This window comes from Triturus cristatus, chromosome 9 (assembly GCF_964204655.1).
Source record: "Triturus cristatus chromosome 9, aTriCri1.1, whole genome shotgun sequence".
Lineage (NCBI taxonomy): Eukaryota > Metazoa > Chordata > Amphibia > Caudata > Salamandridae > Triturus > Triturus cristatus.
In genome coordinates, this window is record NC_140592.1 from 673,976,454 (window position 1) to 673,993,036 (window position 16,583).

The 16,583-nt window shown below is 45.6% G+C and overlaps 1 protein-coding gene across 1 annotated transcript in view; it reads left to right on the top strand.

The window, feature by feature from the left end:
• Positions 1-14,194, top strand: part of GAL3ST3 (galactose-3-O-sulfotransferase 3) — a 192,231-nt gene extending 178,037 nt beyond the window's left edge. The window contains exon 3 of the mRNA XM_085625741.1: positions 11,870-14,194. Coding sequence (XP_085481867.1) covers positions 11,870-13,070 — 1,201 coding nt within the window. The 3' untranslated portion in view covers positions 13,071-14,194. The remainder of the gene's footprint in view (positions 1-11,869) is intronic.
• The last annotated feature ends 2,389 nt before the right edge of the window (positions 14,195-16,583 follow it).

Here is a 16,583-nt window from a genome sequence, read left to right on the forward strand (position 1 = left end):
GTTTTTTGGCAAAGTCGAGGAAGGGAAGGAGCTGCCATAGGAGCCCATGTTAAACGTGAGTTTTGCATGTTTTTGGGGTTCGATTGTAGGGTGTTGCAGATGGTTCTGAGTGGATTTGCTTAGCTGGGATGAGAGTTGGGAAGGCCTAATTTTGATTGCAAGTGTTTTGAAGAAAATCCATGAAGGGGAAGGGGTGTTTTGGGCCTAGTTTCAGAGTGCGTTTTGACGCAACTTTATGTCACGGGGCACTCCTCCAGCCCTTTTACGCCCTGCCATTTTCAAATGTCACCAGCCGCCCCTGTTCTTTACCCCTGCCGTTGGCATTCAGTTCTGCCAGGGACTCTGCTCGCACCAGAAGATAAAAACAATCTCTCCCTGTGCTTAGTCACTGGTTTTCAACATTGCAGCTAAGGTTTTATGCTTTCATTGGGGCTTCTTCCAATTCCACGTTTTTAACTAGACTACAACCTCAGATGCGACTCATTTCAGAAACCCACGCTGACTGACCGCAAGAGGACACTTCTGACCCCAGGCCTGCCTGTGGATATCTGGATCTCAGTCATACTCTTAATCACCACTTGGTGTCGTGCTACACTGATGTAAGTCGGGGATATAATCTTAGGGGCAGATTTATGTTGCCTAGCGCATCTGCAAATCAGCAGGGATGCGCCAGGAAAGATGCAGCACTCAAGTTTACCATTGCGCCACCCATAATGCACCGCATTTACAATGCGGCGCATCATGGCGCAGGAATAAACAGATGCGTGTTACATCTGGGGCGTAAAGTTGGTGCAGTGCTGAAGTAGTGTTGCGTGTGACACGCAACTCCAGCACTCTTCCAACTTGCCCTATCTGTAACGTGGTGCGTCAAGCCTTACGCCTGCTTCAAGCAGGCGCAGGGTTTTGACGCATCAGCATTGGAAAAGTGACTCAGTGAAATCTTGTAGATTTCACTGAGTCACTTTTCAGGGGTGTTCCTGTGACGGAATGCCCCCCCCCCCTGCGTAGAAACGCCCACATGAAACCTGGACCAGGTTTCATGTGGCGCAGGGCTTTACACCGTGACGCATCTCCATAGATGCGTCACGATGTAAATAGGGCGCAACGTGGCGCAGGGTTTACGCCGCCGCTGCGTCACAAAAGTGACGCAGCGGTTGCGTAAAAGTGGCGCAAGTCCAACATAAATCTGCCCCATAGTGACCACCTGGCGTCTCTGTACGTTATCTACTTTCTCTAGGAATTTGGCATTACTCTTGCAGGCCCCTTGGTGTCACTGTTCAGCTAATATCTGCATGTCCCCCCGCCTATCCCTACCCTCCAGATTCTCTAAAGCCAGAAAACAATTAACAGCAGCCATATTCTGCACTGTTTAAAAAGCATTTGTATACCATTGAAAACATTATGATGACGCAATTCTGACTGTCGTATGAAAGACAAGCATTTGTCAATATCCGCATAGCACCTGCAGGACTATAGGCTCATGATAATTCCACAGGTAAAGAGATAACAAGAGAAAAAGAAAACTGTACATCAATCACTGTGAGCCTGGTCACATGGTGTGGTTTTGATATAGTGCTGCATGTAGAGTGTCCCTCGGTGACCCGACTAGGCGACTCATGTCCTACTTTCAAGTGCAAAGCTGAAGTGGGAGTGAGATTGGGTCTGACAAAGTGGTCGAAATGGGGGGAAAAATAGGGGAACTGTGTGCGAAGAATCTGAGGGCGGGAATAACCCGAGGGTTGGGTCAGTGGGTGTAGTCAGAGGTGTGGCCAGAAAGAGAAAAACTTTCCAATTTTTTGTATTTGTTTGGCCTTTCACTGACCAGTTTCAGCCTATTACTTTATTAAATTCAACAAATGGATACCAACGTTATTTAAGGTTTAATATGAGTTATTGACATTAAAATACATTCAGAAAGTGGGATACGTTTCCAATCACGGAAAGTCCCAAATACGCTTAAAAGTGGAATCACAAGCCATTTGTCTCTGAGTCATGCAGTTTCTGTCATCAGCACTTCTCCTCCCTTTTCCCACAAGACCAATTCAAGCATGATTGGCAAAATATCCTAATTTGCAACTGTTTTCCGCAAATTTTTGGTTCTGCCATATTTGCCACATAATACATCACCCACTGCATAATCTGACGATTTAAAGTAAAAAATTGTTTGTAGCTCAAACAAATCAAAAGTTACTAAAACGATTTGACTTGTGTTGCTGCGGAGTAGACGGCCCGTTGCAAAGGTTGACTGGTCACCTTTCTCACTGCTGCATTTGTATGTTACATTGGTACTGAGGCAAAATCTTTGCAGAGACTGTTAGTATGTGTAAAAATGTCAAAATAATAAAACATCAGACAATGTACCGCATTACAGGGCAGCCTTTTTTGCTGCATAATTTAGTCAACACTGTGACATAATTTTGTCCTCCACTGCGCCATAATACCAGTGCCCCCAAAGCAGGCAGCACATATTAAAATTGCTTGTTCATGAAGCAGAGATCGTGAAGTTTGCGAACTTAGTTTGGTGTGCCTGCAAATCCAGCATTGCCAATCCATGCACGTTATTTGGGTGCAGTCAGGGGTCGCAGCTGTCACCTCTAGCTTGCTAGCCCAGTATCACTGGAAGTGCCAAGAGTAGCAGGGAGCAAGCTAGAGGTCACAGCTATGACCCCTGACTACTCCCGAATGATGTCCAGGTGTCGATCCCTGATGAGTTGCACTAATACTGCTGAAACAAGGCCAATTGTAATACCTATGGGTGAGCCGGATTGACCTCAAGGGTCCTGTGACCTCAGTGACAGAGTCACTGTTGCGCTGGTGTGTGCTGCTTCATAGGCCTGCCCACAAGACTGGAGATGAACTTCAGTATGGGTTGTGGTGGACAAGGCTTCAAGGTTAACCCACACTTGCCACCACTAGGGTCCACCTGCTGGTGCTAAGACACCAGGGCTTCTAAGTTCTATCGGGGCCTTCTAAGGTGTAGAATGGGAATGTGCTTCATCAGGAGAGTGGGCAGGTGGACTGGTCTTGAAGGCTGAACCTGGTTCCCCAGTTCCAAATTCGGCAGCTCTGGCCTTAGTGCTGCAACCTCTCCCCACTGAACACCATACTGCCCCACTGAGAGAAACTCGCACTGCCTTCATCTACAACCCTATTGCGCCCCCTATGAACACCTGGATGCGACTACATTCAAATTATGCACTAGAGAAGAGTTATATGCTGCATAAAAAAAAAGTAAAAACATCCTGGAAAAAGCAAATACTCATAGAGAATGCAAGGTTAAGGAAAGCATGTGAAATGTAAACAGGAACAACATGGCTACCTTATGGAATTTACACTCATTATTCAGAAATCAATGAGTGTATTTGCCTGAAAAGTTAAGGACATGACTATAGGACCCGAAAGGGAACCGTTTCAATGTCTATTACTTATATCCTTACAAAACAAAAGTGGAACACATTTTAAAACTAAAATAAGGAAAACAGCTGATAAGAATCATGTTGGAAAACGAGGCAGCATCTGTGAGGCCTGCACAAATAACATGACTACATTTGTCCTTCACTGGAAACCAAACACCCAATTGTAGCGCCTGACTCTCAGAGGGTAGCGTTGCAGAGCAGTCTGGGGCTTACTCAAGGGAGGTGGTGTGGGCTAGTAATCGCCATTTGCCGGTGTGCAAAAATAACACTCAATAATTGATTGTCCAGTCTGTACTTTGCTTTATAAAAGTAAGAGTAAATTTATTAAACACACACACTACTCAATACTATGCACCAATTTACAAATATACATAAGCTGTTGGAATTACTTTGTGACATTGCATAACATCTCCACCCCTTCCGCGGGGGAATGGGGTCTAGTACCACCACTCCCATGTATGCACATCAACTTGCCCCCAATGCAGATGGTTGAACATAACCTGGAGCGAGGGCCCTGCGCACTGGCACCATCCCAGTGGCGACCCACCCCATTACTTCGACAAGCATTAAAAAGGTGTACACCTGCCTTGGTGACACATGACTCTGACTGAGCATCTCCTACTGACCATAAAGTCTTCACCTAAGTGCAGCAGCAAGAATCCATGTTTACGCACACTTTAGAATGACAGTACTCATCACCTTGGTTGATCATTTGAATGCATTGCAATTACAGCCCCTAAAGGCATCACAGATGAAATCACAGGATTACGCATATACAGCCAGACACCCTAGCAGGACTGTCTGGCAACATAACCCCACTTGGATTATGACATCTCCTTACACATGTGACTTACAGGCCCTTCAAAAGGAGTACTCCTGGCAACTACACTTCTCCTGCAGTGAACCTCTTCACTTTAAAAGGAATCACAGGTAAAAGCATGGGATTACATAAATACAGCAAGACCCCCTAGCAGGAAGGTCCAGCAACATAAGTCTATTTAGCTTAACATCACGTTACACAGGTACTTCACTTTACACATGTGACTTTCAGTCCACCTAAAAAGAAATAACCACTAGTAAATGTATTTTGGTGCAATTACACCACTTCACCTCCAGGGGATGCACTTCTCCACACATCCCCAACTCAGCCCTTCACTTCATGAAGCACTTCTCCACACACCCTCAGCTGTAGAACAAAAGAGGTGTTTAAATGTTAGCTGAGCCCTTGAGGGGTAGTTTCCTTTAGGTCCCCATGACACTGAGGGTGGGACTTTTCTTCGTGCTGGGGGGGGGGGGGGGGGGGGGAGACTGCGCTTCCCCAGCAGCTATCCCCAGCACCTTTTCCAAAGTGAGGGTAACCCCCTCCTCTGGTGGCCACAAAGCACCAAAACGGCATATTTCCAAATTCCTGGCAAGGCATCATTGGGCGCTTCATGCTCCTCTTTACCAGCCCCAGCCACTGGGAACACTCTCCTCCGCCCTCGGGGTCTCTGAGAGGGTAGATTCACCAGGGAGCTGTCTTCACTGGCTCCCTGCGCCAGCCTTTCGCCTGGCTCTCCTCCTTGGCCTCTCTTCTCCCTGCGCAGAGGCCACTGCTCCTGCGCACAGGTACTGGGCTCTTCTTCTGGTGCTGTTAGGGTCCTGGGGGCAGTCAGGGGGTCTCTCCTTCCAACTGCCCATTGCGCCAGGCTCCAGCACCTTCCGCCTCAGCCACTGGGAACACTCTCCTCCGCCATCGGGGTCTCTGAGAGGGTGGATTCAGCAGAGAGCTGTCTTCACTGGCTCCTGCGCCAGCCTTTCACCTGGCTCTCCTCCTTGGCCTCTCTTCTCCCTGCGCAGAGGCCACTGCTCCTGCGCACCGGTCCTGGGCTCTTCTTCTGGTGCTGTAAGGGTCCTGGGGGCAGTCAGGGGGTCTCTCCTTCCAACTGCCCATTGCGCCAGGCTCCAGCACCTTCAGCCTCAGCAGATCACACCCCAGAGAGAGGTTCCCTTCCTGTGCAAGCACTTTTTAAAAGTTGAGTAGGGGGCTGGCAGGAAGTCTCTGTTGGTCCTTTCAAACAGCGACACATCATGTCCTTGCCCCTGCTCCCTCCTTCTTGTCCAGCCTCTGGGTTTGTTCAAAATGGCGCCGTCCAGTGTCTCTGGCCACATGTCTCTGAAGCCCCTTCCCCCCACGCTGCCGTCCCTCCTTGGTGCAGCCTGGTGCCTGGCACCCAGTGACAGCTGCTAATGGATGAACCTGTAGCCCCTCCCATCTTCTCTTCGTGGAGAGGAGGCCCTAGCTTGTGCAAGAAAGGTTATCAGTCCATCCAGCTGAGGCCAGCCCTCAGCCTGGTTCTGATCCTGGCTGGCTCAGAGAAATATGACAGTTCTAGATGACCCAAAAGCAGTACAAATATGACTTTGGACACTGTAGAATACTTATTTTCACATCCGCTACAGTGGATTTTAGCGCGTGTCTGGAATCTGTAGGCCTAATGGAAGTTAATCTAGCCTATGGGCTCCACATTCCCATAGGGGAATAATGAAGTAAAAAAACAGTAAAACACACTGACTTTCCCTGGCATGTTTCTTTCCAGTGTATAAAGCCTATTCCATGTCACCACCCAATACTGCATAAGTCCTGCAACACCATTCACTTTGTAGCTGCTCCTGGTCTGCGCCCACTAGGAATCTCCCCTGCGCAGCCCGTGGACGTGTGCACATGCATGTACACATGTGTCTGCATATAACCAGCCCGGTGTCCCTTACTCCAGCTGCTGCGCAGTGGCCTGGTCAAGCCAGGGGGACACCAGTAAAATCCCCATGCAGTCTCTTACATCCTGAGTTCACTGTGAGTGAGTCCCAACTTACGAGGCTCCCCCACAGTAAAAGCTCAACAATTAGGTGCTCAAGAAGCAAAAAATCCGGGCGGCCCATAGGGTCAGAACCACCTTCTAACAAATCATTAAACGTTTTCCACTCCATGCATCAACCAGGTATTGGAGTACCTCTTGGAATGGTGCACTTCCCCAACCGGGGAGAACAATGTTCAAAGAAAGATGAGAAAATAAAAGTAGCGCTTCACTGGCATACTCTTTAAAGTGGCGTTAATGTGTGTGGGTGTGAATAACGCCAATGTGGCCTGTTTGCGACCACTCTATCTGGCTTTATTTACTTATTTATTTATTTTTCTTATTTTTAACTTAGTTTTTCTCTTCTTCCCAGGGCTGCACTCCAGAATAGAAAGATTTCAGAAAAAGACAACACTTCCAGGAACAGTGTTTCTTTCTTTTTTGGATCCATTTCATAGCAGAACGAATGAAGGAATAAAGAGGAATGAGAGGATAAAAGCCATTTCTTGAAGTCAGTTTTCAGCAAGTGAGATGGAGCAAGACAGAGACAGAAACAGAAGGAATGAAAGGATGAGGAAGAGAGGGGGGCAGGTGCCAGGGGCAGAGCAGGAGAAGTAGACAATGTCCTTGTCTTTCCTTGGCAGGAAAGAGGAGACAAGTCCTTTTTCTTCCATGCCCACCTCGCACCTCCCCGAATGGCCGAGTCTTATCTATAGACCTTGACTGGGACTCATTTTAAAAATAAAAAAGTAGGGGAATGGATTCGTTTAAATTTAAAAAGTAGGGCCACGCCGTGACCTGCCGATCCCACCCACTTCAACCACTGGTCTGGCAGCACGACCTGTCATCTGATATCTTGGAGATCTCGTGTAATTCTGATAGATAAGTGTCATAGTCGGGTTCGCTTTGGAATGTGTGAAGGAGATCGTCCCGGTTGCAGGGTTAGGAGGTTTCCGTAGGCTGCACAGTTCCGCTCAGAGCCACGGATTCCATCCCAGCCAGCGTATCACTGCAGACCCCTGAGTGTGACTCAGCCTTCCATCTCATCGTGACTGTACACCTGGCTAGCAGAAGTACCATGTCAATTAATCGAGTAGTTTCCCCCGCTCTTACGGGCATCTGAAGTGCGCCAGTACAGCTGTCTAAGCGGTTCAGGTCTTGACGACCCGTGACCCCCCTGAGTATCATGGAAACAGCATCCCAAAGGTATGCTTGATTAGGCAGTTCCAAAACATGTGCTTTATGGCTGCTTGAGGGTTGTGACAACAAGGGCAGGTAGGTGATATAGTAGGGTATAAATATATATATATATATATATATTACCTACTAGCGGTCGCCAGTAGGTAGTTATAGTTAGGACCTATTTTCCATAGGAAATCTGCAACATTCTATTCCCAATAAGTATGGCGCCAGTTGATGAATCTTCGTGAAATTTTCCTAACTTTTGGCCAGCTCCGGTCCGCTCCTATCCTGAAAGTTTCGTGGTGATTTGTCAAGCGGGAGCCGAGAAAAAAGGGGGGTCCCAAAACGCGTTTTCCCCATGCAATTTCCCATAGGACCTGTTGACGCAGCTACAGCCCGAACTGCTGAATGGAATTACACCAAATTTGGCAAAGAGGTAGTCCTCAGTTCAGACTCGTGCCTTTTGCATAAATGGTGTAAATCCGTTCAGTAGTTCCTGAGAAAATTAGAGTAAAAAAGATAGATATATCTATGGCCTCGGCGGATCCGCGCACCCTAAGCGCACCCTCACCGAACTGAGCACGCACCCTCCCGATCACGCACTGAATGCTAATTGGCTGTCAAGTGTCTGTCTACATTCGAAACCAGGAACTGTGGGCAGCCATTTTGTACCTCGGTAGAAGCGAGCCTGATTAAGTAAGGTAAATAAGTGTGTGAAAGATGTAAAGCGGGCAGGGTAGAAATACTCTGACCCTCTAGTGTTGCTTAGGGGGTCCCAGAAGGACCCCCTCGGGCCCCCTTTTTTTTCTTTTTTTTAAACGGCAAAATGCGCGCAGGGTGTGCGGTTCCTAACGCATTGGGTGCGTGGATCCCAAAAAAATGGGAAAAAAATAAAAAATAAAGTTTTGAAAATATAGTTTAAAAAATATTTAAAAAAATATAAAACTATATTTTAAAACATTAGCAATTTTTGTTTAAAAAACCCAATAAAACAAATAATATTTTTTAATTTTTAAAAGAATTAATTGAAAAAATAAGTTAAAAAAAGGTGATAAAAAAGTATTTAAAAAAAACATAATTAAAGGATTTGACACACTGAAATTGAAAAATGTAGAAATTCAATGAAAATCATTAAACATCATAGCTTTAGAGATAAATTATAGATAGGAATTTGCATTTAAAAAACCTTTGAAATTCACTGAAAAAAAACATAGGTTTCATGCACGTTATAGTTAGGAATTGGCATTTAAAAAACCTTAGAAATTCACTGAAAAAAACATAGGTTTCAGGGGTGTTATAGTTAGCTGGACATTTACCTCGTACAAAACCCTAGAAATTCCCCCGTTATAGTTAGTTCAGCTAACTATAACTCTCGCGCCCCCGCAATGCACTGCTGATGACGTCACATATTACATCACTGATGACATCACTGATGACATCATCCATGTCATAAATTAGTGCGTCTTCTCACACCCTAATATAACCTTTGATACACCGACTCAAAATTTCAGACGGCCATTCTCAAAACCATAGATACTCCAATACCAATAACTACATACCCACTCATAGACTCTTAGGTCTACACACACCTCCACTCACTCACCTGTAGAGTCACTCATACTTACAGTCACTCAGTACAGGACTAGCATATGCATTTATACACCTATATAGACACTCAGATACCGCCAATAATCCGTGGACATACACACACACCTAGTCAATCATGCAAATAATTAATCACACTCCAATTTACTCACTTATACAGTTATACATACACAAGTTCACGTACTCATAAAAATACTACCACATTCTTACGCTCTTATACAATTACTGATACAAGTATACACTCATCCATACAGCCACTCTCACAATCACACACTCTCACATATACCCAGTTATATACTCTTACACACATATACCCTGCCTTTCACATATGTAGTTACTCACACATGTACCACTGAGATATGCATTCAATCACTAACACACCCATACATACACTCACCCAACCATACAGTCCATCACAGATGCACTCTTAAAACCATGCACCCATAGAATCACCCACTCACACATCTATGCACAGTCACACACACCCTACCCACACAAACACTCAGGAACCCATACAGATACTCAGACAACCAATCAGTAACCCATATAGACACTCATATAGCTATTCACAAAACCATGCAGCCACTTATACACCAACAGACAGACAGATACAGACATTCACACAGTTTAGTCACTAGTCTGCAGTAAGATACATTTAATGACTCACTTATAGAGTCAGTCACACACCTAGAAAATCATCCATTCACACACTTATACACCCACTCATTCTTCCATAGGTCTTGCCTTATATATATATTAAACATATTAAAACTCTACAGCAACACAGACTCACTGGATGATGTCATCAGTGATGTCATCAGTGATGTCATTTGAGATGTCATCAGTGATGTCACTGACCATGTCATGAGTGATGTAATATGTGACGTCATCAGCGGTGCATTGCGGGGGCGCGCGAGTTATAGTTAGCTGCACTAACTATAACAGGGGAATTTCTAGGGTTTTGTACGAGGGAAATGTCCAGCTAACTATAACACCACTGAAACCTATGTTTTTTTCAGTGAATTGCTAAGGTTTTTTAAATGCCAATTCCTAATTATAATGTGCATGAAACCTATGGCTTTTTCAGTGAATATATATATGTATTAAAAGCGGGCCCTGCGTAAGACATTGCATGGTAATATGAGGTCTCATTTCCACTCTTAGGGCGTCAGAGGGTGCCCTACGTCATGTTTCTGCCTCTGTCGTAGGTTAGCAGGGAGGGTCAATGGTTTTGTCTGGTACTACTTTCATGATCCAGGAGGTAAGCCGTTGTCCAGTTCCCAGGATGAAGAATACCTGGGTTAGTGGGCGCATAGTAGGTTCACAGGCTGTGATGCCCCTGAGGCTCTATCATATCGACAACCAGGCATCTGTGCATCAAAAACTGCCCTGAAAATAGGGTGTTCTGTTCTGACAATATGTCAAAGGGATCAGATTACGTTCATGAAATAGGTTGTCCAGAGTGTCCACCCCTAAGGACTCCCAAGTCTCCAATCCCTCCCAAAACATGCCAAAAGAACTCAGTGGGATATGTAGTGCACATGGCAGCCTGCCTGGAGAGGGTTGCAGGGTTCAATGATAACTGTTGTAAGGTATTCAGAGTAGGGTGTTGGGGGCCAAACACAGTGGTAACTTTGGGAGAAATAGCTCCCAAGTTCTGTTCGCTGTATTGCCACTGATTGCCATGACACATCTGCCGGGTTAAGTCCAGCAAGTCATCAGGCTGGCCATTGAAGTTGAGCTGCCAGATAGTGCCCCAGGCAAGTCGTAGCAGCAGGTTTTTGTGATCAGACAGGGTTCTACCCAAGTATTCAGCATCTGTTATGTGCTGTTGCGTAGCAGGGAGACAAAGAAACTAATTCAATCTAACATGTAAGTCATGTGGGGGAGGGGAGGGGTACAAGGAATATTCCCTAGCATTGGGATGTAATTCTCTCCAACTGTCAACTAAGGAACAATGTGTGATCCATTATGACAAGTAGGCCACAGAGCAGACTATGGGGAGTGTGGGAGGGGGTGTGGGCTGTCCATCATAGCCCCAAGGACATAATTAAAATCACCCCAATTATCCAAGTTATGTGAGCCCAGCATATCAGGTGGGCCGAGAGGGAGCTAATTATTGCAATTGACCAGTATTTGGTGAGTAAACACAACCCAGTAATACTACAGTACCATCTAATACCCCTTCAAACAGGACATATTGTTCCTCTGGGTTGGTGTCTACTGTGATGGGGTTAAAGGGAGCCACCGGTCTAATCCAGACAAGCACTCCTCTAGCATAACTAGAGTAGCCAGTGCCATAACATTGGCACCTCCAGCATTTCTGGAGATTGGTGTCCTCCCCCATAGCATGGTGTGTTTCTTGCAAAAATGCAGTATGTGCCCCTCACTTCTTAAGGTACTGAAGCACACACAGCACTTTCTCGGGGTGTTCATGCCATGGGTGTTCCAGGTCAGAAGAGTTAGTTTACCCATTCTGAGTGGGGTAATGGTGAGGTTTAGCAGGGAGCAGAGGCTGTGAGGGAGAGTAAGAATCGGTAATGCACAGTCACACCATCCCTGGAAATCCAATACAGTGCTATACATTGTAGGCTGAATAACGTAAACATCCCAACTCCAAGATCCGGGGCGGCAGCAGCAATATTCCTCACACTAGTTCCTCTCTTTAATACGAGGACAGCTACTAGAGTTTCCCCTTAAATATCCAAAGTGGACAAGTGAGTCTTGGAAATGCCATGTCTATGGTTCTCTGTGTCATTCTGCTTTTCATTCATCACATTTATAAACACATAAGTGATTATTATCTTGTCTTTTTTGTTTCAATTTAACCAGGTACCACAAAACATTTTACTACCCCTGCTCGGCCTCTGACAGGGCCCCCAAGCACACAGCCATCGCCTTCCTGAAAACACACAAGACTGCTAGCAGCACAGTACAGAACATTCTCTTCCGTTTCGCTGAGAGGAACAACGTGACTGTGGCACTCCCCCACCATAGCTGTGACCATCAGTTCTGCTACCCCCGCAACTTCTCCACGCGCTTTGTTCACCCTTACACATTGCCACCTCGTATCATTACCAGCCACATGCGTTTCAATGCCTCGGAGCTCCGTCGACTCATGCCCAATGATACTTTGTACTTCACCATCCTCAGAGAGCCTGTGGCAATGTTTGAGTCCCTGTTTAGCTACTACAACCAGTACTGTCTGTCTTTCAAGAGAGTGCCCAATGGCTCCATGGAGACGTTCCTCAACCATCCTCTCAGGTATTACCGTCCCAACGAGAAGTTCTCCATGTTCGCACACAATACGCTAGTTTATGACCTAGGTGGTGACAATGACCATGGCACCGGGGCTGCAAGAGAAGTCTACATAGATGGTTTTATCCGCGAGATGGAGACGATCTTCTCATTGGTCATGATTGCAGAGTACTTTGATGAGTCTCTGGTCCTCATGAAGCATCTCCTTTCCTGGGACCTAGAAGACATGGTATATGTCAAGTTGAATATGAGGACCAAGGAGTCCAAGCTCAACATCACCTCTACTCTGCCTGGTAAGATCCGGGCTTGGAACAGCCTTGATTCTAGGCTCTACAATCACTTCAATGCTACCTTCTGGAAAAAGGTCCATGAGGTGGGGGCTGCATGCGTAGAGAAGGAGGTGCAGCTCCTCCGGCAGGCACAGGAGCGACTCATGAGAACCTGCTTCGGGGATCAACTGAGGCTCCGCTCTGCCACACAGATCAAGAATAAGGAGCTCCGCCCCTGGCAGCCCAGTTCAAAGGTGAGCATCATTGGATACGATCTGCCGGGCAACCTCAGCTCTAGCTCACAAGAGCACTGCCTGAAACTAGTGATGCCTGAAGTTCAGTACTCAAGGTATCTGCTGAAGAAGCAGAGCCTGAAGAACCGAAGAAAGGTGGTCCAACGACAGCCACCCAAAGCGGTGGTCAAGCAGGCATACAATGGAGTTGGACTAGTCCAAGCCACAGCAGTGAAGCCAATCAGGCACCATTTCCTGTCAACAAAATTGTAGGAAGATTGAATATGAAGCTGGATGTAGGCATGCAGATGGAATTTCAGAGGTTACCTTCACGAACCATTCCCATCTTGACCATAGTTCATGAATGACTGCCATAATCAGAGCCCACATTCCAAGCAACAGCTGTTTAGGTGTACGCCAATGAGGGCTGTGGGCACAAAAATGCACAACAAATTGACTTCTGTTTCCCACACCAGATGAATCCCACTACACTATCAGGCAATAAGGTATTGGACAAGATGGCTGCCTGAGCTGTGTTCTCAGAGGTCGCATATCAACATGACTCAAGGCTCTCTGGAGCAGCCATTTTGGAAATTTCTCAAGTGAAATAAAGAAAAAAATAGACCGCCTTTTGGCACAAGAAGCAATCCCACGTCTTGGAGGCTGAGAGCAAACAATGTGTATTGAATTCACGATTATGGATGGGATCTGAGATACCGCCTCACTGCCCACCCAGAGTCGAATTCTCTCCAGACAGCAGAATATATATGAATGGCCAGGATGATCAACGAAGCTGTGGATGTGAACATATCTGAAAGAGTCACAAAATGAATGTGTGATATACGTGAAACCCCTTTCATTTCTCGACATTGGTGAAATTAGCACAAGGAGAGGATGTCCTGTCTGTATGCCATTGGGAAGGAGCGCTCTGACGTTGAACGCCGAACTCAGGATGAATGAAGGACTTCATTATCCAATTCCATTGACCCCAACCCATCCTTTACACCAGCACTAAAAGTATTTAAAATGTACATAGTATTTATCAGTGATCAGATACTCTGCATTAATGTATATTATAGTTGAAAGAGATTTTGTGGAGAGGCAATAAGTAGACGCATCAGAGTTTATGGGAGTGAATGGGGCAATCCCATCCTTCTTTGCTTGGGGTTTAAACAACCTGAACCTACAGGGAGCAGGGGACCCGTGTTAATGGACCGAATGGGCAACGGGGACTCTGTTCTCTGATGTCATGATGCCCCAAAGTATTTTCAGAGCACGGAAAATCAGCAACGCAAGATGCAGTGAGCCAGCTGACAAGCACGTTTGATAAAAGGAGCAGAACATGCCAGAAAGTAACAAGCAAGAGCAATATTAAAAGTGTTTATTTTTTATTTCGGAAGATGAAACGTTTTCTTTTGATGTTTTGATCTCTGTGAGTTTGTGTTTAATTGACTTCACTGCGTGACTCACTATGTTTTTCCCTAAGAACCTTCGTTTTAGTCTGGGATATTTTCTATTGCATCATAGCCAGAAGCGCAACTAGAGCCAAATTTCGGGGGGGGGGGGCTAAGAAAAAATTTCGGGGGGGGGAGGCTGAATCTTTAAGCAATAGGCAGAGTGGAGCTGCAGGAGCTCTTAGTAGGGGTGAAACAACAGCGAGGCCTCATTAACATGCAAATGGTCTTTTAAAGACCTGTGAAGTGCTCGGGTGCAGCTGTGTGTGTGCCCGGGAAGCTGTCTCATCCCGTGCTGCCACGACGAGTCCAATGGGTGCTGCGCGCCTGATCATAGCAAACCTCTTTAGCAAAGGGTCTTCACAAACCTCTTTAGAACTAACACGGAAATGGCAGGTCGGTAAAATAGCGCCCCGACTCCTGCGCTCTGCATTTCCATACTTTTTGGCTGACGATCTGCCTGAGCTCTGCTTCTGCCCCTGCCCATATGGTAGATATTCCTGCCAGTAGGTGGTGGCGCTCCCTACTCTGCCTACCCTGGGTACTGGTGGGGCGGGGGTGCCTTCCAAGCACACCAGAAAGCTGGATGTTTTGCACTATCAATTGTATTGTGATGAACTATGAAGGCAAAGTTGAACACAACAAGAAGTGGCAAAGCCCATAGGCCTGTATATTTTTTTGTTACAGGAAAAGTGCGGTAATAGTTGGGCGCCTCTCTGTGTGTATCCCCCAGATGTTGTATGAAGTAAGTCTGAATAATGAAGCAACGCTTTGGGCTCCAAAAGTAGAGCTGGGAGTAGAGCGCCTTTGCTGGACAGACTACATTAGCAGGGCTAAGTTGTACCCTAAAGAAGAATGATATAAAAAGGACTCAGAAGAAGAAGTTTGCACTACCAGTGGTCAGCCTAAAAGGCACACAGAGCCAAATACTGCATAGTAGACACTTTTGACTAAAGGCCAGTACTTTCATTGCACCTTTAAGAAAACCTTTCTGTAGACACATCTTTTGCCTCAATTCCAACAACATGTAGTAATGAGAACATAGTAAAACAAACACGCCAGTAAGATTTCTGAATAGCAATAGGTTTTTATGACAGGCTAAGGCATCCAAAAAGCATGCACTTCCTAAACAAAAAGCCAAAAATGAATCAAAGTATCTTCTTGTGAGCAAACACATAAAAGAACACACTGGCTCTCACTTACAATCTATATGTCATGTTTCATTGCATTCTAACAAAATGACTACCTTAATGTCCCTTTACTGTCAACTGATGGAATCACAAGTGGGACGATGTTACCATCCTCAAAATACCATAGCACTGATGGACAGCTCATCCAAGAAAGGTCAAACTACGAAAAATACATCAAAGCTAATACCTGAAGGGGCAGACACAAAGCACATTTTTTAAGTACTTCTTCTTTTCTGAATAATTGATTACTTCAAAACTTCATGTATTTATCATTAGAAATTGTGCTGCTGCAGTGTGTTACCTTTTTTGTTCGATCACCTGGTGTGTAATCTGTAACAAACATAAGTGCAGGGGCCCGAAGTTTTTAGAGCCAGTCCCCGACATTCCAGAGTACTGATGCTAAATAATAAGCCTGCCAAGGTTTGATTTCACTTCTTACCCTTTTCTGATTGTACTATGAAATATTGCGAATAGAAATATTAAAATACTCTACTATCTTGTACAGAATATTGATGGACAAAATATTGAAAGGTAAGTGCTTATAGACGAAGTATAGATGTACTATCCTTAACTCCACATCTATGGACTTTGAAGACATATATACATCATCATGGTGCATATATGTGGAGTTAAGTATTGAAAATCTATGGTTACTTACCTTTCAAAATGATCCCCTTTGAATTTGGGTTCATGATATTTGGTGCCATCAAGAATCCTGCCTTGATATTCAGGGGCAAACCTTCTTTCTTCCACCACCCTGCACTGCCTGTCCCTTTATCTAACTTTTGCAGGTTCACTTTCATCCCTTCTTTATCACTTTTCCTATCTTTAAATCAATCAATCAATCAGGTGATTAAAGTGCAGTTACTCACCCGTAAGGGTCTCAAGGTGCTGGGGGGGATGGAAGGGGGGAATGGCTGGTCTGTCAAAGGCGCTGTGGTTCAGTCGAAGAGCCAGTTCTTGAGGTCCTTCCTGAATTGAGGCAGTGACGGTGATTGCCTGAGGTGGAAAGGCAGGGCGTTCCTTAGACTTTGTTGCGAGGTAGGAGAAGGATCTTCCTCCAGCCGTTGTCTTGCGGATACGAGTGGACGGTAGCCAGAGCCAGTTAGGTGGAGAAGAGTTCTCTGGTGGGTGCGTGGAAT